The sequence below is a fragment of the Ceratotherium simum genome, chromosome 22 (genome assembly GCF_057802395.1).
Source record: "Ceratotherium simum simum isolate JZ-2026a chromosome 22, ASM5780239v1, whole genome shotgun sequence".
NCBI lineage: Eukaryota > Metazoa > Chordata > Mammalia > Perissodactyla > Rhinocerotidae > Ceratotherium > Ceratotherium simum.
In genome coordinates, this window is record NC_141921.1 from 48,461,638 (window position 1) to 48,489,055 (window position 27,418).

General features: G+C 53.3%; 2 protein-coding genes across 9 annotated transcripts in view; one reads left to right on the top strand and one right to left on the bottom strand.

The window, feature by feature from the left end:
• Positions 1-273: 273 nt before the first annotated feature.
• Positions 274-25,765, bottom strand: DFFB (DNA fragmentation factor subunit beta). Of its 6 annotated transcripts, none has more exons than XR_015555879.1 (8): positions 25,552-25,765; positions 23,577-23,703; positions 20,850-21,038; positions 19,857-19,936; positions 17,694-17,861; positions 16,099-16,199; positions 1,229-1,563; positions 274-1,019 (listed from the first exon to the last, which is right to left on the bottom strand). XR_015555879.1 is itself a non-coding variant. In XM_087446938.1 (8 exons), the coding sequence occupies exons 1-8, from the start codon at positions 25,672-25,674 to the stop codon at positions 1,525-1,527; spliced, it is 933 nt and encodes a 310-aa protein (XP_087303064.1). In that variant the 5' UTR covers positions 25,675-25,764; the 3' UTR covers positions 1,395-1,524. The 6 variants fall into 6 exon arrangements, 5 of the variants coding, with proteins under 5 accessions (XP_087303064.1, XP_087303061.1, XP_004426127.1 ...); XM_087446938.1 differs by lacking the exon at positions 274-1,019 and adding an exon at positions 15,668-15,773 and having other exon boundaries at positions 1,395-1,563; positions 25,552-25,764; XM_087446937.1 differs by lacking the exons at positions 274-1,019; positions 1,229-1,563 and adding exons at positions 7,224-7,411; positions 15,668-15,773 and having other exon boundaries at positions 25,552-25,764.
• Positions 25,766-26,027: 262 nt separating this feature from the next.
• CEP104 (centrosomal protein 104) overlaps positions 26,028-27,418 on the top strand; it is a 42,166-nt gene continuing 40,775 nt past the window's right edge. The window contains exon 1 of one of the 3 annotated variants that reach the window (XM_087446940.1): positions 26,028-26,231. The gene's annotated coding sequence lies outside the window, so the exon portion shown is untranslated. Of the gene's footprint in view, positions 26,232-26,457; positions 26,583-27,418 lie in introns of those variants that run through there. The other 2 variants (XM_087446941.1, XM_087446939.1) reach the window with 2 other exon arrangements.

The following is a 27,418-nucleotide window of genomic DNA, read 5'->3' on the forward strand; positions in this document are numbered from 1 at the left end:
CCCAGCCCCCCTTGCGTCGAGGAGCGCCTTGTGATGCGTTCTCACCAGTGGACCGTGGAGAGCAGTGTGGGTGTGCTTGTCCACTGCCTCTTCCTGCCACCAGCTCTCTGCAGAGGACACTGAGGGCCTAGGACTGGGGAGCGCCCAGGAGGGAGGAGCGTCCCGGAGGGGGGAGCGTCCACGAGGGGGCAGTGTCCAGGAGGGAGGAGCGTCCCGGAGTGGGGAGCATCCCGGAGGGGGCAGTGTCCAGGAGGAGGGGAGTGTCCAGGAGGGAGGAGCGTCCCGGATGGGGGAGCGTCCAGGGGAAGGGGAGTGTCCCGGATGGGGGAGCGCCCAGGAGGAGGGGAGTGCCCAGGAGGCAGGAGCGTCCAAAAGGGGGCAGCGTCCACGAGGGGGCAGCGTCCGGGAGGAGGGGAGCGTCCAGGAGAGGGGAGTGTCCAGGAGGGAGCCAGGTCCCTAGATGACCCGCCACAGAAGTAAAACTGCATGCAATCCAGGAAGACCGTGTTGGATTTTCAAGAGTGAGCAACAGAGTCTGGTTTTGAGCTGTTACACATTTCTGGTTTAGTTATAACAGCCAGTAGATGTACCCCATTAAACTGTGAAATACAGAAGTGTTTTACATAACAGATAATTGGGGGCAAAATGCAACTGGAGTGCCCTGTGAGATGTTTTGGCTCCCTGACAGTTCCAGCCCGCCCTTCCTGAGAGGGACTCTTCCCCGCTGTCGTCTGTTTCCAAGGGAATCATTTTCCTCTTAGCAGCCGTGACCTTCTCCTACTCTGAATAACTTGGTGATTTATTGATTGGTGAACTACTCTATATTTAATAATTTGAAAATGTTGCTTGTAAAGGCATTTTCATAGCAGACGGGAAATAATTTACAAGTTGAGATGACGCAGGAATGACTGTTAATCACTGCACCTGGATCGGTGGTGCTCACGCTGCCTCAGATTTGGGAATTTTGTCTTCCTGTACGCTGGCTCCCAGGAGAAGCATCGTTCTGAATCTCAGCACCCCTGCAGGAGAGATGCCAGGTTATGTTCCCAGCAAAATGCGAAATGAAAACTGTTCGCTCCTAGGATGGCCGCCCGCCCTCCCTCGAAGGTTTCAGCCTGCCCTGACAGGAGTGTTACCGGGGAGAGAACCTCCCCAGCTGGCCGAGGCTCCTAACCGTACGTCCTGCGGAGGTCCCGGGCTCTGCTGGGCGTTTCCCTCTCTAACTCACCACTTAGAACTCGGCGGGGCGTCAGCTGGCTCTGCTGAGCTGAAGCTCTGTCGTTTCTCGTGGCAGTTGAAGAATCATTTTGAGGTGCAGAAAACTCCATGTGGGGTCTCTGGGTGTTGAGAAGGTGGCAGAGGTGGCAAATCCATATCCCTGACGGTCACTCTCAAGTGAGCGTGAAATGCTCCCAGGAGAAAACACCACATGGAGACGCACAGGGAGCATGGTGCTTCAGGAGCCTGTGGAGCACCTGAGGAGACCCGCTCTGCTCACACGTGCCCAACAGCACAACAGCAATGTCACGGCGAGGCCGGTTCAGGATGACGTGAGGACCAGCACTACAAAAGGAATGTAGGGTAAGCCCTAAGGACAACATTTCAAAAAGCATATTTAAGAACATGTTAAAATTGCTCTGACGGTGGGTACTCTGATGATACATTCTGCCAGCGTTTGAAGTGAATACCTGACCCGGGCCACTGTCAGAGGCCAGGCCGTGTTACAGATGTGTATTTTTGGAAGCACTGTAATGTTGGTCTTCAGGAAATGATGTACGAGTGCTTGAGCAGTGTAGAATACGTGGATGCACCCTGAACCTCTGCGTGTACAGGACTGATGACCACACTGAGCTGTAGGCGTCTCCCTGCTCCCACGTGCACGTCTGTGTAGGGTTCCTGAGAGCAGCCTCAGGCTCGATGATTCCCAGAACATACAGGACTCAGGAGAGCCGTCACACTCACGGTCACCGTTTATTACCAGGAAAGGACACAGATTGAAGTGAGCAGAGGGACAAGGCACATGGGGCGGAGCCCAGGAGAGCCCAGCACAAGCTCCCAGGTGTCTCTCCCCGTGGAGGCGTATGGGATGGGCAAGATGGGGGACAACACGTGCAAAGTGTTGCCAGCCAGGGAGGCTCACCAGGTCCAGGGTTTTACTGGGGTCAGCCATACAGGCATGGAGTGCCCATCTGAGGACCTTAGCCACTCGGACTCCAGTGCCCAGGTCACTATACAGAGGGACTGTGCCTGGGCACACAAAGACAGGCACTCACCAGTTCACTGATAACATGAGCTCTCTGGTCAAACTGTGGGGCCCAGGGCCTTGGGTGTTCAAAGGGCGTTCAAAGGGCGTTCAAAGGACACCTCAGGGTGTCCAAGGGCTCAGAGGCCCCCCAGGAGGAATCAAGGCAGTCCTGAAGACAGGCCTTGCTTTGGAATGGGCAGGGTTTGAGGAGTAAGTAACCCCCCCCCCCCCCCCGCCAAAGCACTTCAAGGGCTCCTAGGGCATCTGGAATTAAACCCACTCCTTCTCCTGGCCTCGGCATGCACCGTGGCCTGGTGTCTCACCTCATGGACGCTCCTCCCCCTTGCTCACACCCTTCAGCCAGCAGCCCCTCCCAGGACTAACATGTCTCATCTCGACCCTCAGCTCTCCAGATGGCCAGCTCCCTCCTCGGGCCTCCTTTTGCATAGGTGGTCTCTGTCCTTGCTCTCCATCTCAGCACCCTGTGCTCCCTCACAACTCCCGTCAGAGCCTGGCTGCCCGGCTGCCTTCCTCCTGGAAGGCACAGGAGCCCAGATCACACAGCCTGGGCACTGAAGAGAGCTGGCACTCAGCATGGTGAGGCCCTCTGAAGGTCACCTACCCCACCGGGCTTTTTCCTGCAAAGCACATTCCAGGGCTTTCCAGCAGTGGGGGACCTGCTGCCTGGATCTCACAGGAGTTTCTTCAACAGCCACAGATCACACGACTATATGCTCCCAGCTCCTAGATTTTTCTTCCCTCCTTTTCTTGAGAATGGACAGACCATGAAAGGTGACGTCAGCATCATGGTGGAGTGAGCTTTCCCGTGAACTCTTCCCCCGACAAGATACAACAAAAGCAACAGTCACAGACCAACAACGGAATCCCAGACAGTGAAAACCTAGAGTGGAGGGATCCACACTGCCGCACATCTGAGAGCGGAACGTGCTGGGCCCCCGGAGGAAGTGGGGAGAGGTAAGGAGAACTCCGCTCCCTCCCCATCAGATCAGCGATGCCGGTCCACGCGGCTCCCAGAGAGGGGGGAGGGGCAGCCCTCGGCAGGGAAACCGTGGCTCTTGGGACTCTCTCAGCCAGTGGGAAACTCCCGCACAGAGGACTCAGATGAGCCACAGGGCTACCATCAACATCTGAGCACCCCAGAGAGCGGATAAAGAGGGGCAAACGAGAAGCCTCCCACGTCAGGGACCCAGAGGGCAAAAGAGAGAGCTCCCCCCTCCCCGCAACCCGGACTCTGCAGCTCGACCAGACCAGACCTAGTGATCCGAGGCAGACCTGATCAAAAGACTGGACCCGTGGATCGCAGCGGGGGAAAAAAAAAACAAAACTGCGGATCGCAGCAGAAAAACCAGGGCAGAGTGCAGGGGGCTTAGACTACACAGCCCTTTACCACCAGACAGTGGCGGCAGGTGGAAATTGCAACCAGAGACTTCCAGGATGAGGAAAAACAAAACCAACACAGGAACCACAATGCAAAAATATATGAAATCACCAGACCAGAAACAAAATGACAAGCACCCAGAAATCAATGCCGAAGACACAGAAATCCATAAACTAAATGACAGAGATTTCAAAATAGCTATCATAAAAACACTCAACGAAATACGAGACAACACAGACACACAATTCAATGAGATTAGGAGTTTCTTCACAAAAGAGATTGAAATCATAAAGAAAAACCAATCAGTGCTGATGGAGATGAAGAACACAATGGAGGAGACAAAGGAGAGTCTGGCATCTTTAAAGAACAGAGCTGACAATATGGAGGAAAGAATTAGTACTTTAGAGGATAGGAATACAGATATACTCCAGATGGAAGAGGAGAGAGAACTAAGACTAAAAAGAAATGAAGAAAGGCTCCGAGAAATATCTGACTCTATTAGAAAATGTAACATAAGAATTATAGGTATTCCTGAGGGAGAGGAGAGGGAAAGAGGAACAGAGAGCCTATTCAAGGAAATAATAGCTGAGAATTTCCCAAATCTGGGGAAGGAGCAGGAAATACCAGTAAGCGAAGCCAACAGGACACCTATATATATTAACAGACAAAGGCCTTCACCACGACACCTAGTGGTAAGGCTAGCCAGGGTCAACGACAAAGAAACAATATTAAGGGCAGCTAGACAAAAACAAAAAATAACGTACAAAGAAACTCCCATCAGGCTCTCAGTGGATTTCTCAACAGAAACTTTTCAGGCTAGAAGAGACTGGAATGATATATTCAAAATACTGAAAGACAAAAACTTTCAGCCAAGAATACTCTATCCAGCAAAAATATCCTTCAAATATGATGGAGAAATAGTAACTCTCCCAGATAAACAAAAGCTAAGGGAGTTCATGGCCACGAGACCCCCACTACAAGAAATACTCAAGAAGGCCCTCAGGCCTGAAAAAAAAGAAGAGAAAGGGAACACAAAGCTTGGAGGAAGGAGAAAAGTAGGTAGACAAAATCAGAGAAATAGTAGATCTTTACCGGAATAGGTTAGCAACCACTTAAATACTAAACTCAAAGATCAAAGGAAGAAATTCACCAAAAATAAATTTAACCTCATCACTGTAAACACACAGCCACAACACAAGATAGAATAAGGTATAACAAGAGCAACTTAGAAGGGGAAGAGGAAAGTGACTGAAGAGAATGGACAGACCATAAGCCCATATTTTGCAAACAGGTTCAACTACCTTCTCTAATCTGGGAGTCTGAGGGTTTGGGTGACATAACTCCTGACTGGTGACCCCTCTCTCACCAATCACAGTCACCCAGCACCCAAGCTGAGCGCCCTGAAGCAAGTAAAAAACAACGTCACAACCGGGAGAGCCTTGCAGCTCCTGCTCAAAGTTGACTCTGCAGAGCTTCAGTAAGGTTGGATTTCTGGTTTCCCGCCTACTGCAGAAACGGAACTGCAGATGAGGAAGGTGAGGAGGAACAGGTACAGGAGCTGACAGCAGTGGAGGAGGCGGGAGAGGTCCTAACAGATCAGATCTCATAGAGCCTGGCGGTGGGCGTGGCACCCGGCGCTCGCTGGTGGAGGGACGGCAGCCCTGCATGTCCAGAGGCAAGGCAGGGGCACCGTCGCTCATCCGTGCTGGAGAAGGAGTAGAACTCCACCAAGACTGCCGTCAGGAAAGCCTGTAACAAAGACACGCTGTAAAAGGTGGACTTCCGGCCCCAGAACACGGAATAGCCTTTCCCCAAACTCACAGTGACCGAGCCGCAAGGACCCTGAAAGCTGTCCAGTCTGGCCTGGCCCCCACTGCACAGATGGCATCTGCTGACCTCCAGAGAGTTCGGCCTGTGCACAGGAGACATGGGAAGAGGATCCAGGCGTCCTAGTGCCCGGGCCCCGACTCTCCCTGCGTCCATACTTCCCAATCAGAAAGATAAACACCACATAATGAGAGGGAACTTCTAAAATTCTGCAATAGAACTGACTCCTCCTAAGGTGTTTCTATATTTCAGTGGAAAGAATTGAACGATTTGGGTCAATTTTTTAAAAATCATTGACCTCTTATTTTTATTCTTATTTTCATCATTATCAATGAGTGCAAACTCTTTTGACATGTCTGTCTATGAAAAATCTTTATTGCTTTTTCTGATTATACAATAAATGTAAAAATTCAAATATTATAAAATGTATGACTTTAAAAAGTAAATTTTTAAAAATTGTGAAATGCTCATTTCAAAAACTTCAAGTATCATAAAATACATGATTTAGAAAATTAGTCCTTTGTAATCCAATTCCATCCCCACCTTGTCCCCCAGGATTATTGCTGTTCAGATAGTGTTTCCTTGCAGACTGTCTCTGTACATGTTAACACGTGTGTGACGCATACTGTGAGCCTTTGATAAAACCAACGGATCATGCTCTGCAGAGTTAAGCCACTTGCCTTGTGCTTTAACAGACAGCTTCCCACTTCTCTGCATAAACACTTAAAACTGCTACATAGTTTTGCATTCTGTAGATGTATTAGGTTGAATCATGAAATTAACGATATCTGACCATTTTTAACCTACAAAAAGCAGTCTCAGGGGCCGGCCTGGTGGCATAGTGGTTAAGTTTGCGCACTCCGCTTCAGTGGCACTGGGTTCACAGGTTTGAATCCAAGGCGCGGACCTGCACACCGCTCATCAAGCCATGCTGTGGTGGCATCCCATATAAAGTAGAGGAAGATGGGCACAGATGTTAGCCCAGGGCCAATCTTCCTCAGCAAAAAGAGAAGGATTGGCAACGGACGTTACCTCAGGGCTAATCGTGCTCAAAAAAAACAAAAAAACAAAAACAGCAGTTTCATGTGGTTCAACGTAATACCACAATCAGCCTTTCCCCACTGACAGACATTTGGAGGGTTTTCCACTTTTTGCCATTATAAATAATGTATTATAAATAACAGCAGTGAATATCCTTGTACTTTCTTTTGGAGTACAAACATTTTACCCCAAAAGGGTCACAGCTCTTTCTTGAGCGTTTAGAAGAGTCCAGAGGATGGCGCTCTCCAAGGCAGCTGGAGACACAGCAGCAGAGAACTGACGCATAAAAAAACCTGTCCCTCCAGCGAGAGTGGCCAGGTTTGGCCATGAGGCCGTTTTAGGATGGAGACTGCGCTACACGAGCATAGAAAACAGCGGTGAAGTCGGAGGAGGAGAGCATCCCTGAGCGAGGACAGCTCCCGACCCTGCCAACCAGGACTCCCAGGACCCGTAGGCGCCCGGGAGCGCACCAAGCCTGGCCTCTGGCAGTTGGGTTCTCCGAGGGGCAGAAGACAGATGCAGGAAGGCACTGAAATCAGAATTTGTGGGAAGATTTTTTTTAAGTTTTTTCCAGGAACTATGGAGTGACCAAAATAAATTAGCGCCTGTTAAAATTAGGCACACACTGTCCTGCCGCGAGAGGTGGGGAAGGTGTGCACCCAGGTCACGGGCACTTCCGCGCAGGCCGCTTCCTCTTCTGCCTTGCTGGGGGTTTGTAGATCCTGTGTGGGTCGCAGCTGAGTTTGTGGGTGGTTTTCTTATGGCAGGCGATGTGAACTAGCTTCAGATTCTCTGAGGTGAAAAGCAGGCTGTAAAAATACTCCCAGTCTACTTCTCTTCCAGCGTGTTCCTTAATGGCTTCAGCCAGCGTGGGGACAATGGTGCGCTTCTTCTCTATTCTGCAAAGTAAGCTTAGAGACGGTCACTTTCTGTCGTCACGATCCCACAGCGCCTGCCGAGGCTCGTTTCCCACTAAAGCACAGAGACCGCAGGACCGAGTTTCTGCTCGGTTGCTGTAGCTAAAACATAAAGCGACGTTTGACTGCTTACAGCAAGAGACCAGAGGAAAACTGCTAAGACTTCAAAAGGGACCACCTTGGAACCCAGAGGGAGCAGGGCGGCAAGGACACGGACAGGCCTCCGGAGCCATCCCAGGACGAGCACTGGGGACTTTCTTTCAGGCGTCATCACTGAACACCACCGCACCCACCGGCCAGGACTGTCTGGCAGAGCCCAACGAGAGCCACTTTGCTTGTCTTACTTTTTAAAATTGGATTGGTGCGTGTGTTTTTTAAATACAGAAAAGTACACAGGAAAAAATGGGAGTCAACCATATTACCATCACAAGTACTCACCAGCAGCAATCTGGCTTACTTGCTTACACACTTCGACCTATGTGTAGATTCACCCAAACATTACACGATGCTATGTGAACTTTTTTTAAATAGGACCTCACAGACAAAGCCACAGTCCCCTGTGACTTCCAACTTTAACCTCACTGCCCCCTTCCCTCCCCAGGGACAATCTCCAGTGAGAGTTGATACGTCTTCCCGGTCCTGATTTTACACTTGTATATGCATAAATGTGTGGCTGTTTAAAACAGTTCTGATATTGCTTTGTGTAAACTCGTTTCACTTACAATTCAAAAGACTGTGCAATAACAAGTGTAAAAGCTCGTAACCTGCCAAGATGGAATGGGTGGGAAATCCCACAGCTGAGAGGGCTGGTGGCAACAGCGTGGACCACACTGATTCAATAAAAGGCACCTTTTTATAAAAAAATACACCGATCCGGGGGGCCGGCCCGGTGGCGCAAGCAGTTAAGTGCGCGAGCTCCGCTGCGGCGGCCAGGGGTTCACTGCTTCGGACCCCAGGCGCGCACCAACACACCGCTTGGCAAGCCATGCTGTGGCGGCGTCCCATATAAAGTGGAGGAAGATGGGCATGGATGTTAGCCCAGGGCCAGTCTTCCTCAGCAAAAGAAGAGGAGGATTGGCAGATGTTAGTACAAGGCTGATCTTCCTCACACACACACACACACACAAAAAAAAAATACACCGATCAGAAGAAAGGAGGAGGCTCTCCAGCTGCCAGAAACAGAGAAAGCAGAGCTTGATCCAGGGGGCGAGCCCCACTCCAGCTGCTCACCAGGGTTCTGGTCCTGAGAGAGGCCCAAGGGGCCTTGAGAGCCAGGGCAGGTGGGACTGAGACCCCCACTCCCGTAATTAAAGGGGGAATAGAGAAGCTGCAGGGGAGTCCAGGACTTTGGGGAGGAGGAAGGAAAAGCCACTATATCAATTACCTATTGCTGCATAACCAGTCCCCCAAGACAGTGGTTTCAGTGGGTTGGCCCGGCAGGGCTTCCACTGGTTTTCCTGGCTCACCTATGTGGCTGCACTCTGCTGGATGGCTTTCGGGGGGCTGGCCTTCTCCCATGGGGTCTTTTGTCCTCAAGGAGGCCAGGTCAGGCTCCCTCGCATGGTCATGGCAGTGTTCAAAGAGGAAAAGCCCCTCCAAGCATGCACTTATCAGGCCCCCAACTGCGTCCTGTCTGCTGGAGTCCCACAGTGAAGCCCGATTCAGTGTTCGGAGGGGGCCCAGGGAACACACAAGGCAGGGACACCAGGAGGTATGATTCACTGGGAGCCATTAGCTTAACGGTCTGCCACGGTCACCGGAAAACCAGGACCCTGGGCTCACCTCTCACACAGGCACACGGTACAACTTTACACTGCCACGTGGTATGGGAACCACAAGCAAGAAATTAATATGCAGTTGTTTCAGAACCACTGAAAGCCCTGAGCATCTGGCAGAAACAAATGCAAAACCACTCTGTAGGGATACTTTGACAAGCCAGCACACGAAGGATGTATACAGAAAACACAGCTCCCACTGAGGACGAACTCAGACCCCAGACACACAAACAGCATAAGGAACACACTGCAATGGGCAAGAGAGGTGCAGCCAACGGCAGGACCCCAGAACCACCCAGGCTAGGACCACCTGAAAGAGACCATCCCCCAGACCTCCCTCACTCCTGACACCAACTGCAACTGGCTCCCTGAGACCACCCCCAGGTTCAACACTTTGTTAAAAGGGCTCAGGAGCCCCTGAAAGCTGTGATACTCACAGTTATGCTTTATTACCTCGAAAGGATGCAGATTAAAATCAAGGGAAGGGAGGCAAGGAGCAGAGTCCAGGAAAGTTCTAGGAGCGTCCACTGAGGCGTGGACAGCGCTAACTCCTCTCAGCAACAGTGGCGACCACATGTGGAGTATCGCCAGACAGCAAAGCTCCCCAAGCGTCAGTGTCCAGAGTCTTCACTCACACTGTCACATGGGCGTGGTTGACCACCCGAATGGCTCACCTCATCTCTAGCCCCTCCAGAGGTCAAGCTGAAACACATGGCCAAAAGCCCCCGCCCTAATCATACTGTTAGACTGTCCAGTGACCCACAGCCACAGGTGAACAACAACACTAACAGGCAGGACACTGCAAGGGCTGGGAGGTGACCTCCCTGGGTCGGAGGCAAAGGCCAGACCTCTCTTTAGGCACAGTTAAATTCTTCACTCACGACCATAAAATAAATATGCTTAAAATGAATGAGTAAAGTGACTTAAAAGAAATAGAAATAATGATGAAAGCAGACTGGTATGAAAAGGCTTGTTTTAAAAAGAACCCAAAAGCACTTCCAGAAAGGAAATATATACTCACTGGGCAGAGTGAACACATCAGAGCTGAAGAGAGAATTAGTGAACTGAGCGATATAGGGAATGTATCAGTCAGCTCAGGCCACCCAAACCACAGACAGGGCTCCTTAAACAACAGAAATGAATTTTCTCACGGTGCTGGAGGCTGGCAGTCTGAGACCAGGGAGCCAGGAAGGTCAGGTTCTGGTGAGGGCCCTCCTCCTGGGTCCTAGCCGGCTGCCTTCTTGCTGTGTCCTCACATGGTGGAGAGAGAGAGCTCTCTCCCTCTTCTTACAAGACTATCATCCTATGGGATCAGGGCCCCACCTTTATGACTGTTTAACCTTAATCTCTTCCTGAAGGTCCCATCCCCAGATATAGTCACATGAGGGGGTTAGGGCTTCAACATGTGAATTCTGGGGACACAATTCAGTCCAGGGCAGGAAGTCAGCAGCAACGTAGCAGCAGAGCTGGAAACATGACAGAGCAGGTACAGCCCACGGGGACAGAATGAGAAGGTCCAACACACAGCCAGCGAGAGTTCCACAGAAACTGAATGGGGAGAATCAGGGAAGCAACAATAATAATGCTGAAGAATTTTCCAAAATTAAAGAAAAACGTGTCTTCAGAACAAAGAATGCATGTCCCAGTCAGAATTTAAAATAAAGACCTATACCTAGATGCATCATGTTCAAAGAGAAAAAGAAGATCTAAAACTGTCATAAAGAAGGCAGAAATCAGACTGACAGCAGACTTCTCGAGCACAGAAGACAATGGGATCATGTCTTGGAAGTTCTGACCGTAGAATTCACTCTCAGTGAACGGCTGCTCACTGGGGAAGGCTGACCCCTCACAGACCCTCATGAGAGAGATACTGATGGCCGCATATCCGACTTGAGAAAGGAAGCCAGAGTCAGAGACACGGGCCAACGTGTTGGTAAAGGTAGCCAAGTACTGACCACAAAACACACACGCATTTTGTGCAGGGCTACCAGTCAGCCAGGAACCGAACAGTCCCCATGACAAGGTGCAGGATGGGGAGTGAGGATAGCAATGCCAGCCTCAGACACTGCCCACGTTTAGGGACCTCACTCAGGGGACAGAAGTAAACACCCATTTTCTGAACCACTGAGGGTGGGGTGATGGGCCAGGGGATAAAGAAAACCCTGTCAAGCCCACAGAAAGCACAACGGAGACCAAATAAGTAATGAAATGGTGGGGCGAATAGGAAACCCAGAAAAAAATGGTTAAAATAAATCCAGATACACCATTTACCCACCAAATGTTTACTGAATGGCCACTGTGGCCAGACACTGTCCAGGACACTGAGAATACAGCAGAGAACAAAGGGAGGAGCCCTGACCTCGCAGAGTTCGTGCTCAGGCAAAACAGAGGCAGTGGGTCTAGATGCCTGCAAGCCAGAGACTCTCAGATTCCATGAAAAGAGAAGGTGGAGACAGGCCCAACAGGAGATCCACCCCAGCCTAATGGCACAGCAAGGTCGGGGACAAAGGGGTGGGAAACGCCACACTCCCCCAGGGAAAGCTGCAGAGCCACTTCCGATCCGGCCAGGGGACACTGAGACAACAAGCGTCTACAAACGCTGCCATCGCCCAGGCTGAGCGGAGACCTCGACACTCCCCACAGTCACAGACCACCAGGAAGGAGAGTCAGGCATAACACAGGACACGGAAAACAAACACAAACACAGGTTTGGAAACTAAAAAGACTTCTGAAGAATTCACGGATCAAAATAAAACCACAGTGGAAATGATAAAATCTTTAGACATGAATAACAAGTACCCACGCGGCAGTGGTGGGAAGCAGCTCACGCAGCATTAGGAGACATTTATAGCCTTAACTGTATACATCAGAACGCAGAAGACATACAAATTAATGAGTAAACAGAAACCCAAAAAAGCAGAAGGAAGAATAAGATAGAAAGGCAGAGATGAATGAAGTTTAGTACAAGGCCAAAGACGGTCTTGAGAAGGATCGAGGACTGCCCGTGCCAGACAGGAGACTTGTCAGGTGCTGCAGCGACCAAAGAACATTCGGTGTTGAAGGAAGTGTCCTCAGCCCCCAGGAAAAGGGGCCCCACTGGGGGCAGGACGCTCCGGGCCGAGGAGCCATGGCCACCCTGAGCCCACATGGACACCCCACGCCACCCGCCCAGACCACACTCCCAGAGGCCCCCAGCACTGCTTCCAGGGCCTGCACAGGCCTCCTCGCAGCCCTTCCTCCCAGGACAGGCTGTGCCCGAGGGGCTCACCCCTACGCCCAAGGGGGTGGTCAGAGCTTGGCTATGCAGGTGTGCAGGCCCTCGTGGTGTGAGGGGGCGAGACAGGTGGGAGAAGAGGGGCAGGCTGTGGAGCACAGGCCACGGGGGCGGGCACCAGGGCCAGCTCTCCTGCACAGCCACGTTCCAGAACTCTGAGAAGTCTGCAAATCCGAAACAGGAACCTGGCCTTCCAGGCCACAGATATATTAGTCCAGGTAGAAGGAGAGCACATATTTTATTTAATAGTTTGTTACTTTTGTGTGTGTGTCTGTGTGTGTGTATGTGAGGAAGATTAGCCTTGAGCTAAAATCTGTTGCCAATCCTCCTCTTTTTTGCTGAGGAAGATTGGCCCTGGGCTAACATCTGTGCCCATCTTCCTCTACTTTATGTGGGATGCCACCACAGCACGGCTTGATAAGCGGTGTGTAGGTCCATGCCCAGGATCTGAACCTGCGAACCCTGGGCCTCCGAAGCAGAGTGCACGCACTTAACCACTGCACCACCAGGCCAGCCCCAATAATTTGTTACTTTTTAACGTTTCACTATTTAAACATGGCGCATGCGGCTTCAAGCCACATAAGAGCCAGGCGCAGGCCTGTGGCTATGGCTCAGGGAAACAGTCAAACCAGTGTTCTCAAACTTTTGATGCCTTGTCGTAAAAACTACATTTCTAATTAAAACCCAATATCCCTATCTGTGTGTAATACATAATATATATATCGTGAGAGAGAGAGAGAAAATGTAACTAAAACATACATTTCATGAAACATTGCTCTGGCTCCTGCCGTGCATTCTGCTGTTTCATCTGCACTCTGTTCAAGGCTGGCCTGTTTCATTTTTCAAATGCTGGCAGTGTCCCCTAGATTGATGTCACCACCCCCTAACGGGTCATGAAAAGTCCAGAAGCAGATGGATGGCCTGAAGAGCCCAGAAATCTTTGGGTGTTCAGTGCACGTCAGAAGGGGCTCAGCAAACCAGCAGAGAAAAAAATAGAGTATCTTTATGATAACAGGAAAGGGAAGGATTTCTTAACACACAAAAAGGAAGAGATACATCTCAGTACATTAAAATTTAAAACCTAGGGCCGGCCCCATGGTTTAGCAGTTAAGTGCTCGCTCTCTGCTGCTGGCGGCCCGGGTTCGGATCCCGGGTGCGCACCAACGCACCGCTTCTCCGGCCATGCTGAGGCCGTGTCCCACATACAGCAACTAGAAGGATACGCAGCTATGACATACAACTATCTACTGGGGCTTTGGGGGAAAAAATAAATAAATAAATAAAAGTAAACCCTGTCATTATCAAAGACATCATAGAATTAAAAGACAAGCCCAAACCGTAAAAAGATATCTGTAACACAAATAGCCAGCAAAGAACTAGTATCCAGAATATGTAAACAATTCCGACAAATAAATAAGACCAAAACCCAATAAAAAACAAGCAAAAGAAGCAACAGCCACTGAAGAGGAGGCACAAACGGCCAATAAACATATAAGGAGACACTCAGCCTTCCTAGTAATCAGGAAGAGGAATTAAAACAGGAGAATCGTTCTCATCCATTAGATTGGGAAGATGCAAAAAAGTACAACGAGGGGCTGGGCCAGTGGAGTAGTGGTTAAGTTCGTGCGCCCCGCTTCAGCAGCCCGGGGTTTGCGGGTTCAGATCCCGGGCGCAGACCTATGCACAGCTTGTCAAGCCATGCTGTGGCGCCGTCCCATATAAAGTAGAGGAAGATGGGCATGGATGTTAGCCCAGGGCCAGTCTTCCTCAGCAAAAAGAGGAGGATTGGCAACGGATGTTAGCTCAAGGCTAATCTTCCTCACCAAAAAAAAAAAAAAGACAATGATACCAAGTGGTGGCAAGGACACGGAGCATCATGTGAACTCACACGGTCAGCAAGCGTGTCAACTGGGCCGCCATGGAGGGCAACCGGGCAATACTCAGAGAGGGAAGATGGGCGTCGTTGAGACCCAGCACCACCCCCGACGGCAGCTCAGGCACCAGAACGGCCCTCGCCACCCTGCATGTGCACCCCAACCCCCGGTACCTGGGTAATGGCGGGCGGGGCCTGAGAACCTGCGGTCCTGACCAGCCCCAGGTGCTGCTGATGCTGCCGGTCCACAGAACACACTTACGAGTCCCGGAACCAGGGGCCCACATGGGTTCCTCCCAGGTGACTGCTCATCCCAGAGTTTCTTACAAGAGTGGAAAATTAGAAAAAACCTACATGCCTCTGGGCGCGCACCGATGCACCACTTGGCAAGCCATGCTGTGGTGGTGCACCATATAAAGTGGAGGAAGATGGGCACGGATGTCAGTCCAGGGCCAGTCTTCCTCAGCAAAAAGAGGAGGATTGGCAGATGTTAGCTCAGGGCTGATCTTCCTCACACACACACACACGCACAAAAATAATTAGAGTCTATTCAAAAAGTGAGGCACTCGGCACTGGTAAAACAAATGCCGCAAACCCGCAAATGCACCACCGTCAGCACAACGGGGCTGAAAAAGCACAGCGCAGACCAGCAGGGAGGTTCCGCTCATGCGTGTCTTAAACGTGAACACGAATGGGAAAGGTGCATCAACAGGTATCGGAAGGACACTCACATCTCAGGACAGCGGTCCCCGGCGGGGGGAGGAAGGGGCCGGATACAGAGGGGTGAAAGGGGGCCTCAACTGTATACTTTCAAAAACACCTGATTCCAAAAAGCAAGAGAGCCATTTTAGGGGCATCTGAAGATCTCTGTCTTCAGAAAGCAGAAGCATATAATTACAGTCCTGTGTCGCTTCACGATGGGGGCGTGTTCTGAGTAATGCATCGTTAGGTGACGTGGTTCTGCAAACATCACAGCGTGTACTCTCACAAACCCAGATGGCAGAGCCTGCCACAGGCCTGGGCTCTGTGGTACTAATCTTATGGGACCACTGTCGTATATGCGGTCCATCGCTAACCAAAATGTCATTGTGCGGTACATGACTATATATTCAAGGAAACTGTCTCAGTTAAAATAATAAAGTTTTCCATTTCTGCCCTTTGTATAGAATGAGCTAGTATAGATACAAAAACAATCCTCTTGGCCAAGAACTCATCCTGGTTCAAGCAGGAGACGCCCTACACATTCCAACAGCCCAGAACTCCCACTTTCTGAGCTCGTCCTGGTTGAGGCAGAAGATGCCCTCACGGTGCAGTACCTGTGACAGCCGCTTACTGGGCCCTGTGAGGCCCAGGCCCAGGCGAGGCTCCTCCTCCCGCAGCCCGGGAAAGCAGGCAAGCACCAACTCCATCCACAGACAGGAGCTGGAGGTGAGAGAGGGGACACTCACGAGGTCACATAGATGTGGACAGGGATCTGGGCCAGCTCCTGTCAGAGTCACCCGCCACAGTGGATGGCACCCAGTCACACGGGTGAGGGGCAGAGGCACAGTGTGCGCCCAGCAGCCCCTAACACACTGCACACCCATGACATCTTTGGGTCCATAATCCACAAGCTCGGCACGTGAAATGCAAGGTAGCCGGGGAGCCGGGGCACCATGGAGGGACAGGCCCTGGCAAGCGCTCTCTGGGTCTGTGAATGTGGTTCTCAAGGAGGAACACTCCTGACGTCTGTGGAACATGTACTCACACATGGTCCAGGTTCCAGGTGCTGAAGAGGACGCGGCTCTCCCTGTTACCATAGGGGTTGATGGAGTGTTTAGACGCACAGTCGTCCACGTCAAAAGGACCCTGGGCCGAAAGAGAACAAGGCGAGCGCGGCCATGAGTGAGCTTCTTACCTGTCCATCTCGCATCCAGCTGGAGGATTTGCCCAAGAAGGAGGCCCCACCTAGGAGGGGGTCAATCCCTGACAAATGGTCTGCTGTTTGGGCGATTGGGAATTCTGCCTTTGGAATGGCGCCCCCCCTTTGTCTTTCATTACCCCAGCATGACATTCTGCGTTTGCCAAGGCGACAAGTTCATTCTTCCACTGTTAGGAACGCCAGCGTCCTATACTGTGCGCCTCCTGTGTGCGTCTCCACGCCCGGACAGACCCATCGTCTCCAGTCCTCCCCACACCCTGTGATCACACCAACACCCCACCTCGTGGAAGACGGAGGCCCACACCAGCGGGGCTGGGGCCAGGACCCACGCTCAGGCTGCTCCCTTTCTGTCTTTTCCATGTGGCTGCCCCACGTTTCCCTGTCATCCCAACACAGACTGGGCCAGTGGAAACGCCCAAACAGAGTCGGGGCTGCCCTGCTGAAGGCGCCCTGAGAACTCGCTTCAGTTTCCCTGGCCATTCATCGTGCTCACCCATTCGCAGACATCTGTCCAACAGGTGCCGCAGGCCATGACCCCAACCGCCACCCTACACGTAGTCACCCCACAGAGCCCACTGCCTCCCACTTCCGTGCCAGTGCCCACCCAGTCCCCTCGCAGGGTCGCTGCCCACTCCCGCCAATCCCCACACATCCTTCAACTCGGCCCTAAAGCGTCATTTCCCCATTGAAGCCCCAACTCCCCCCTACCCGAGAGGACTGGCCAGTTCCCCGGGGCCCTCACAGCCTTCTGCACAAAGCCCACCGCCCTCCCTGGCACACGCCTTTGACCTAGAGCCTCCTGAGGTCAGGGCGAGGTCTGTTGTCTTTCTCCCCCTCCTGCATGCCTGGCTCAGGTAACACTCACGGAGGGTAAGTGAGGTCATTTGAAGTCCACATTAAAGCTACTGGAAAGGAGAAATGTTTTGATTGCCAGAGCCTGTCACCCATGGAAAGAACTGCCCAGGCAGAAGCACGAGGAGCCTGTCGGTGGGAGGGAAGCCACGCCCGCCCCAGGCCCTGCTCCATAACCGCTCAGTGGCACTACGAAGGCCACCACAGGGGAGAGGATTTTACTGGAAATGCAATTTGCAGCTTGTAAATGCAAGAGGCGCCACTTCAGCTGCTCTCCCCAGCTCAGCGGGACTGGGTACTCTCCAAAGCCCCGGATGCCATCAGCACTCCAGGCCGGACCACACCTGACAATCACAGCAGGGAAAGCCAAGAAGGAGGCATGCAGCAGGATGGCCTCTGCCCGTCCTCACAAGGGTCACTTTGAACGTGAGCTGTTCCCCAGAAGGCTGCCCCTCCTCACGAGGCCTCATCCACGCAGGCCAAGGAGGAATGTCCTCACCCGCCTCCCCATGGGGGCGCTGGCTCAGCAGCCACCCAAGGGGCCCCAGGATAAACGGCACACAGCTCACCTGGCAGGAGAACCAGCCTTCCGGCGTGCAGAGCCGGTCTGCCTTAGCTCCTCTGTCGAAGTAGCCACCGTTGTACTGCACAGCCCTGAGCTTCCGGCACATGGCATCAACAACCCGCACATACTCCTCCTGAGCCTCCGTGCCCACCATGGAGGAGTAAGAACTCACCTGGAAGGAACCAAGGGACACCGCTGAGCACTGGCGCACCATGCCCTCAAACCACAATCGGCTCCCAGTCCATTCAACACCACGGCCCTCAGAGACCCTGCCGCCTGGGGTCCCAGCGCAGCCCTGCGGATGGGGGGTCTGGACCCTGCCACCTGGGGTCCCAGCGCGGCCCTGCAGTCAGGGGGTCTGAGTTCACACAGACCATGGCTGTCCAACCCTGGGAAATTTCTCTGGGCCCATGAGATGGAGCATGGGTCACAGTTGGGCAGATAATGAACTGGCAGCCCCATCTCCCCGGCACTCGCCAATGCTGCTTGTGAAGAAACTCGAGAGAAACAACCACTGCACCACCATCGCCCGCCCTGCCTCCCATGCTGCTCACTCGACCGCAGGTGGACACTCGCATGGATGGGTGCACCCTAGCCCGTGCGGAGCACCAAGGCAGAGGCGGAGACCACTGTCTCCTCCCCGAGGGGCTCCTGGGAGTGACAGGGTAGCAGATGTGTTAACACAGGACAGAGGGTTGACACCCAGCAGAGTTTGTGAATGACGTCCTGGAGACAGGCCAGGTCAGCCAGTGCAGAAAGCTCTCTCGGCAGCAGAAGGAGCCAGAGTAAAGCAGGGGAGTGGACACACGTGGCCACGGTCAGGCAGAGATGGGAGGCAGAGGGGAGGGAGCTGGGCCGGGACACAGGGCCTGAGACACCCCACTCCTGAGGTTTCCTTCTGTGTAACAGGATCTCAGGGGAGCACTAGCTGTGGGCGGTTTTCCACCACAAACATTCAATTTAGTCCAAGATACGTGGCTGGGCGTGGAGAGTCAGGGCGTAGGAGGTGGGAGCTGTCTACAAGGTTAGGGAACAAGACAGCCGCATGGCCGACTTCCAACCCCCCGGGCCCAGGGGCAACAGCGCTGTTAAAACAGACGAAACCCCACAGGCCTCCCCTGGGAGTGCCTCGCCCCCACCCCGGCTACGCAGGGCCCAGCTCAGGAGGAGACAGGGCAGCCGGGCAGACGAAGCAGCAGTGGACACGCGGCCTCAGCTCCGGGCTACAGCACATTGTGAGGAACTGACACGTGTGTACGTTGATCTTTATAGAGGTCAGAGCCCAGACACCCCTTCTGGAAGCCGCCCCAAACCCACCCCTCCTCTATGTGTCCTGCGGTAAAGGGTCTGGAGGAGCTGCCCGGAACCCAACCGCGTGAAAAAGCACAAGCTGCCCCCGACAGGCCTAGCCCCCTCCACTCACCGGCAAGCCCAGCGCCCCGCAGCCCCTCTCGCCCCGCACCCCACCTGTCAGCAGGGCTGCCTCTTGCTGAAAGGGAAGCGGAACAGAGACCACGCGGGCCTGGACCCGAGGACTGATTCCGTCTGGGAGGTAAAGAGCCATTCCACTGGGAGCGTCCCAGCTGTAAATCCACGTCAGTCTGCTCCTCCCCTCTCCGGAGGAGGAAGCCCGCAGACTCACAGCTGCCAAGAGCCCCTTCCGGCCCTTCCCAGAGCTCACACCACCGCACTTCGCCACAGAGAGAAACAAAATGACAGCTCTGGGGAAACGAGAAGCAGCTGCCCATCCATCTGAGCTAACAGGGACAAAGAGAAGATGTTTCTTCCGGATAAGCTCACGTCAAAACTGAACCGCCTGGTGGTGAAAGATACTCAGAAGCCAGCTCTGAGAACCCATGGGGAGAATTACATGCAAAATGGAAGGGGGACGAAAGTTCCTCTGGCCTGGGCCCCGGCAATCCGAACCACAGGGCGGCAGCCGGGGACGGATCCCGGCACCACACTCTGAGGAGAGGGGAAGTCAAGTGCGAACTGTGCCAGAGACACACCAGGGGGCCGGCATGCTTTGGCCAGGCAAGCACTGAACAGCGGTGCTCCACCCACTCCACGCCCCCACAGGGAACCCACCCTGGGGACTGGGGCTTCCTGACAGCAGAGCCGGCTTCCTAGACTGGCCCAGCGCACCTGGCCGTCGACATGGACCTACCTCTCTCAGGTAGCCCCGGATCCGGCTCTCGCAGCTGTATCTCAGATAGCTAGACTTGCTTGTAAATCGGGACTCCAACCCTGCCAGGAAGAAGAGAAGACCCCCAGAGTCCATGCCTGTCCTCTCCCAGGCGGGGCAGAATGGGCGGATCAATCTGCTTCATCTGAGGAATATTCTGGTAGTGCTGTGCACAGTGTCGGGTTGCTGTTTGTTTGGGGAAGGTTCTTTGTTTCACCAGCATGGAGCATCTCAAACACCACTGAGGGGCTTCTGCCTGTAGCACTGCAAGCCCGCCTTTTGCAAGAGGGTTGCAGACTCTCAGGTTGCCTCCAGCTGGCTCAAAAGGCCAGACCGAAAGGTGGAAGAGCCCAGGTGTCCCTGGACACACGAAGGCTGAACAGCGTGTGGTCCCTCCGTACAGTGGGATGGAACCCAGCCTCACACAGGAAGGAGTTCTGACACACGGTAACACGGATGGACCCTGAGCACACCACGCTGAGTGAAACAAGCCAGTCACAGGACAAATACTGTGTGATTCCACCCATACGAGGCCCCCAGAGGAGTCAAATCCACAGAGACAGACAGCAGAGTGGGGGGTGCCAGGGGCTGGGGGAGGGGAGGGGGAGTGAGTCTTTAATGGGGACAGAGCTTCAGTTGGGAAGATGAACACATTCTATGCATGGACAGTGGTGACGTTTGCACAACAGTGTGAATGTGCTCAACACTATTGAACTGTACACTTAAAATGGTTAAAATGGTAAATTTTGTATTATGTACACTTTTCCACAATTAAAAAATAAATAAAAATAAAAAGGCCAGTCCCAGGGCTGCCTGGATTCCGGCCTGCCACAAGCAGAGAAGCCAGGCAAGCCCCTTGTTTGGGGAGACCCTCGCTTTGGGAACTGACACAGAACCCGGCTCCTCCCAGCGAATCGGGCTCTGAGGAAGCCCTCCCATTCCCAGGTCCCTCCCAGACCCCGAATCTACGAGTACCTTCGAACCACGTCGGGTCCTCGGCCCTGGTCTCGGCCGAGATGTTCTCACTGACGGTGTGCAGGAGGTCGGCCAGAAGCTTCTGCCGCAGCGGGGCCTGCTCGCCAGAGAGCAGCTGCCGGGCAGCCTGGATGACCCCTTCGTGCGGCTTGTGGAACACGTTGAGGAAGTGACTGATGTCACTCACATCTGCCACCAGAACGGGGGACAAATGGAAAAGCCAGGAGTCCTTGGAGCACTTTGGGGAAGACACACGCTGCCCAGCCGGGGACAAGGCTCCCCCACGCCTACGCCTCCTCACCTGCAGACCGCCACACCTCAAGGATGTCCCGGGCCCCAGACCCTGTCCTGACACCAACCAGCCCATCCCTCTGGGCCTCGGGCCTGGCCGCCCTCCCCTCAGGGTGGTGTGAGGACCATGAGGAGGGGCAGGACACAATTTGCAAAACGAAAGCACCCCCCAAAAAAGCTGCCCTTCCTCCTAGCTTCTCCCCTCCAAACGAAAGCACCACATCTTTGGACCTCCTCTCAAGACCTCGCCCTCCAGACCTTCCATCTCTTTACTGCTCTCTCTGGGAGCCTGTGCACGCGCGCGCGCCCAGCCACGGGACTCCGAGCAAGCACTCAGTGTCGCGTGGAGACAAGGTCGGCCAAGGCCTCTCACAGCATCTCACAAGGAGAAGGCAGCAATGCACACAGAGAACTGCGCCCCGGCCCAGCGGTCCTTCCAGTACTCGAGGGTGTTCAGTGTTCAAGCATCCCTGAGCGGGGCCAGCCCTATGGTGTAGCAGTTAAGTGCACGTGCTCCGCTGCTGGCGGCCCGGGTTCGGATCCTGGGCACGCACCAACGCACCCCTTATCAGGCCATGCGGTGGCGGCTTCCCACATAAAGTGGAAGAAGATGGGCACAAATGTTAGCCCAGGGCCAGTCTTCCTCAGCAAAAAGAGGAGGATTGGCATGGATGTTAGCTCAGAGCTGATATTCCTCACAAAAAAAAAAAAAGAATCCCTGAGTGTAATGCACCCTTAACAGGCTAGAGAAGAAAAGCCACATGATCACAGCAACTGATGCAGAAAAACAGGAGAAAACCTTCAGGACCTTGGGCTTGGTGAAGAGTTCTCAGGGCTGGCCCCGTGGCTTAGCGGTTAAGTGCGTGCGCTCTGCTGCTGGCGGCCTGGGTTCGGATCCCAGGCGCGCAGCGACACACCACTTCTCCGGCCATGCTGAGGCCGCATCCCACATACAGCAACTAGAGGGATGTGCAGCTATGACATGCAACTGTCTACTGGGGCTTTGGGGGAAAAATAAATAAAAATTAAAAAAAAAAAAAAAAAGAGTTCTCAGACTTAACCCCAAAAACAGGAACATAAAACAAAACAAATGGACAGGTTGGACTTCATCAAAATTAAAAACTTTTGTTCTGTGAAAGACCCTGCTAGGAGAGTGAAAAGACAAGCTACATAGAAGGAGAACATATCTGCTAACCACCTATCTGACAAGACTCACATCCAGAATATACCAGAAAAAAACTCTCAAAACTCAACAGTAAAAAAATCCAATCAGAAAATGGACAAGACATGAACAGACATTTCACCAAAGAGGATATACAGATGCAAATGATCACGTGAAAAGATGCTCAACATCGTTAGCCGTTAGGGAAATGCAAATTCAGACCACAATGACACACCAGGGCACACCCATCAGAATGGCTACAATAGAGAACAGCAACAGAACGGAAGCTGGAGAGGCTGCCGCACCTTCATATCTTCACACATCCGTGGTGGAAATGGGAAATGGTGCAGCCGCTCTGGAAGACAGTGCGTCCGTTTCTTTTCTTCTTTTTTTGACAAGTTTATTGAGATTTAATTTCCATTCCTTACAATTCGCCCATTTAAAATGTACAACTCAACGGTTTTTAGTTATTCACCGAGTTGTACAAGCATCTCCACATTCAATTTTAGAACATTTCGTCACCTCAAAAAGACAGCCCGCACTCTTGCGCTATCCTCCTCCTCCCTCCATCCTCCAAACAGCCAGTAATCTATTTTCTGTCTCAAGAGACATCTCTGTTCTAGACACTTCATTTGGGTGGAGTCATATTATAAACGGTCTTTTGTGACTGGCTCCTTTCACTTAGCATGATGATTTCAGGGGTCGTCCATGTTGTAGCATGAGCCAGGACTTTGTTCCTTTTCATGGTCAAATAATATTCCACTGTATGAATACACCAGATTTTGTTTGTCCGTTTGTCCATTTGTCCATCAATGGACATTTGGGTTGTCTCCACCTTTTGGCCATTATGAATAAAGCTGCTATGAACATTCCTGTACAAGCTTTTGTGTGGACATGTGTTTTCATTTTTCTTGGGTATATAGCTAGGAGTAGAATTGCTGGGTCATGTGGTGATTCTGTTTAATAGTTTGAGGAACCACCAGACTGTTTTCCACAGCGGCTACACCATTGTACATTCCCACCAGTAGTGTATGAGGGTTCCCATTTCTCCACCTCCTCACCAGCACTTGTTATTGTCCTAGTGAGTATGAAGTGGTATCTCACTGTGGATTTGATATGCATTTCCCTGATGACTAATGATATCAAGCACCTTTTCACGTGCTTATTGTCCATTTGAATATCTTCCTTGGAAAGACGTCTACCAGATCCTTTGCCCTAAGCACCTCCATAACCCCACTGGCTTCCCCACCAATCTCCAAGGCTCTGCCACTTACAGCCCTGCCAAGACTGGCCCTCGGTGAGAAGCACAAGTTCCGAGTTGTCGGGAACACTCCAGAAGTAATCTCCAGTCAGCTCCGTGCCATCTTCGTAGAGGCACAGGCGGGAGCCAGGAACGGGGAGCTGGGGGAGAGAGGGGAGAGCAGGGCAGTTCACTTACTTATCGGGTCTCAGGCAGGCCATGCTCGGAGTAGCAACATGAGGTCTTTTCATCTGCAATCATCACAAAGAACAAGAACGAACTGTGTTTTAAAGAATCATGCTCAAGACACCGTCTGTATGCTACAGCGGGGTGAACACCTGAGACAAGCACTCAGTGTCTAAAGAATCAGCGTGTCGAATCAAGGGCACCTACCACAGGTCGTTCTAAATACGAAAAGTCGCGTAAAAATACATATACAGCAGTGACTGCTTTTTGGGATCCACCCTATGGACCTTTTCAAGATGAGCTCCTCAAGGCACTTAAAATACAAGCCTGTTTCTGAAAATGATGCATGCCTGCTTCCACTAAGCCTGTAAACACATCCCCATCAGTGAGGCCCATCGCCCGACAGGTGTTTCCTGAGCACTGATTAAGTAAGGAGAACATCTTACTGCAAATGACTCATTGCTTCTGTGTACACTGCTTCTGTGTGAAGGGTGACCAGCACACGGTACCACTAATCTGCTGCGGTTTGGTTCTCTGTTGCTCGACCTTGATCAGTTTTATGAATTTTTATAGTACCTCCTCCACCCCCTACCCAACACATGTACACACTCCCAACCCCAGCGCTGGTCTAAGCCCAGTCAAGGAAACTAATACAGTGAGAGTAAGAATGACGGCTGAAATCCCTACATTAGTGCTGGAAGGGCCTTTAGAGGCCTCTGAGCCCCACCCCTTCATTTCACAAAGGGGAAACTGAGGCACAGAGAGGCCAAGTGGCTGCACCCGGGAGCAGGCAGCAAAATAGCAGATGTGCACTAGAACCAGGTCCCTGAATCTCAGGCCAGAGCTGTCATGTCCTGCACAGTCAGAAGAGGGAGGTGTTGTTCCAGATCCCCTCCACAAACCCCTGTGGCTCTGAATGGGGCTGAGGAGCTGGAGGAAGAAGTTCTCGACTCAAGGGGTTGGGCCCACTACCCGTAGCACATGTAATGGGGATTCCCTGGACCTGAGACATCTCCCACACCCACTGGCTTTGAAGCAGAAAAGCACCACCACCTCTTATTCTCCCAAATTTCTCAGCATATCAGCACCTGAACACTAGGGCCAAGGCTTCACTGAAGCTGTTTGCTGAGATGTGGCACCTCCAGGTGCACCAGGCAGCACGGAAGTCCCAGGAGGACTCAAATGCCACCCACTTGCAGCAGCCCTATGCACCCTCAGAGGCTCTGCTAGGATCCCGGGGAAGGGCTTTGGGCTTGGGCTTAGCCAGTCCTGAGTGGCTCCATGCCTCAGTTTCCTCGACTGTGAAATGAGGGCATGCGCACCCGATTCACAGAGTTTTGTCGTGGACTCCATGACAACCCACGTAAATAGCCGAGAGAATACCCGCCTAGAGTCCGGCTTCGGCGGGGGTGGAGGGATGGGAGTGCGGATCAACCGTGGTCGTGCTCGGGTTCTCCGCTCCGTCTCCCCTGTGGGGGAGACGTGGACAGTCTGTCAGGGCGTCTGTCAGGACTCGGTGACACACTGTTCGCGCTGCCGTGGCCTGGGCTCCACCAGTCCCGGTGATAAGAGATGAACGGTCAGCACTGTCCCATCTCACCCGTAACTCTCTGGGCAAGCTCGCACAGCGCCCTCGCCCCCGTCCGGCCACCTGTGAGTGGAGGCACCCAGTCCCCTGTCCCCCGGCAGCACCCAGCCCTCTGGCCCGGCCCGGGGCACCTGCGAGTGGAGGCACTCAGTCCCCAGCCCAGCCCCGGGCCCCGCGGGCCACCTGCAGGTGGAGGCACCCAGTCCCCAGCCCAGCCCCGGACCCCGCCGGGCACCTGCAGGAGGAGGCACCCCTTCCGCAGCACCTCCTCGCAGCTCCTGCCCGCTACCCCAAACTTCTTTTGGCTGTGCAGGGACCGCAGCTTGAACGTCTTGGGCTTCCGAAAAACCGCAAACATCCTCAGGGCCTCGCCCTGGCCGCGGGGGTCTGCGCGGGGTGGGCTCTGCCGAGAAAACGAGGGCCTCTCGCCGTCCCCGGAAACTACATTACCCAGAAGTCCCGGAAGGCGGAGGCGCGACCTCGCCTTGTGCGCAGGCGCAGCCCCCCGGAAACGCCTTTACTCAGATGGCCCGGGAAGCGGAGGCGCGACCTCACCTTGTGCGCAGGCGCTGTCCCCCTGAAACGCCATTACCCAAAAGGCCCGGGGAAGCGCAGGCGCAGGCCTGCCTTGTGCGCAGGCGCAGGATGGCGGGGCGGGGTCGCGCACGCGCCAAGCCCGGGCCCCGCCGGCCTGGTTGTCATGAGAGCGGCGCCGCGGCCCGGCTGATGGACACGGGCGGCCGGGGCTGCTACTCGGCTGCCACCGCAGCTGCGGCTCGGGGGTGCGGGCCGGCCCGGGACGGCGGGCGAGGCGCCACCTGAGCTCCGCCGAAGGCGCGGCGCTGCCGACGGGCGGCGGAGAGCCCTGGGGTCGTGCGGGCGCCGAGGTCCGGGCGAGGCCTCCGGTCCTGACAGGTACCCGAGCTGGCCGGGAGCGCGGGCGGGGCGCGGGCCAGGGCACAGGGGCCCAAGCCTCGCGGGTCTGGGCGCGGACCTCCCGCCGGGGCGGGGCGCTCACCCCTGGCCGGTGGTCCGGAGCGCCGGCCCCAGGGTGGGCGCTCCTGCACGCTGCGTCACAGCCCCAGGTCCGCCCCTCGTTCGCCTCCCTCGGCTCCTGTGTTTAGCGTCGGACCCTCTTCTCGTATCCCGACTGCTCCGTCTGGACGCACAGCTGTAGTGACCCAGAGCTCTGTGGCTGACCAAAATGAGGGAAGACTGTGGCTCGGCCCCCGTGCAGTTCAGTGCTGATCCCAGCCCTCTTTTTTGGTACCTCCTAAATTTCAGATATTCTGGGAGTCCCTTTCAGTCCTTAAAATTACTTGACCAAAAATCATTTAATTGTGTAACGTTTATGTTTTTTTAGAAAGAAGAGTGGAAGCAAGTTTTGTCTCCTAGTCTTGTAGCAAAATGTTCGGAAGTTGCTAATTGTTTCCATTTAATTTATAGATGTCAATGCCCCTGATACATATTGACAAGTAGACTTCATAGAAGAAACTCCAGAGGTCCCTTTTTCCATGCCGGTACCAGCATGTGCAGTAAGGGAGCAGTGGAGAGGGAGAGACTGCGGACTGGGGAGAGATGCATCTGGGGCTTGCTGGGGGTGGGGTCCCGCGTGCTAATAACTGAGCGTCCAGCAGAGCCTTGGTTCTTCCAAAATGTTAACGGTGGTTTTTGTAGAGCCTAATGGTAGCACCCTTTAGTGACACCCCGAGTATCTCACGTAACGCTTGAAGGTTTCCGCAAAGAGGACTCTAGGCTGCAAGGGGGAAGGGCTTTAGATGGGCGTGGCTAAGAAGGAATCCTTTTCAAATACCCAAACTGGGGTAACAACGTTGCCATTACACTCCCACCTGGTTCCTAAATGCCAGCACTTTGTTTTGGATTTACTGAGGCAACATAGTATAGTGGACACATCTCTATTCGGATTTAAGAGGTCCTGTGTTTAAATCTTAGCCGCGTAGCAGAGGGTATTGGTCAAGGTCATACTCTGGAACCTGACCACCTGACCAGCTGAGAACAAACCCTGCCTGCGTGGCTTACTAGCTGAGTGAACCTGGGCACGGGCCTCAGTGTGCCTCGTGTTTCCTCGTCTCTAAAGTTGG

Excerpts from the sequence above, each read along its gene's own strand:
- DFFB (XM_087446935.1), bottom strand. The coding sequence starts at position 25,674 with ATGTTTGCGGTTTTTCGGAAGCCCAAGACGTTCAAGCTGCGGTCCCTG. Across the intron at positions 16,200-17,693 it reads AAGGCTGGTTCTCCTGCCAG|GGTCCTTTTGACGTGGACGA; the intron begins GTGAGCTGTGTG and ends CTTTCGGCCCAG. Across the intron at positions 7,424-16,098 it reads ACCTGGAACCTGGACCATGT|CTTACTTTGCAGAATAGAGA; the intron begins GTGAGTACATGT and ends ACCGTCTCTAAG.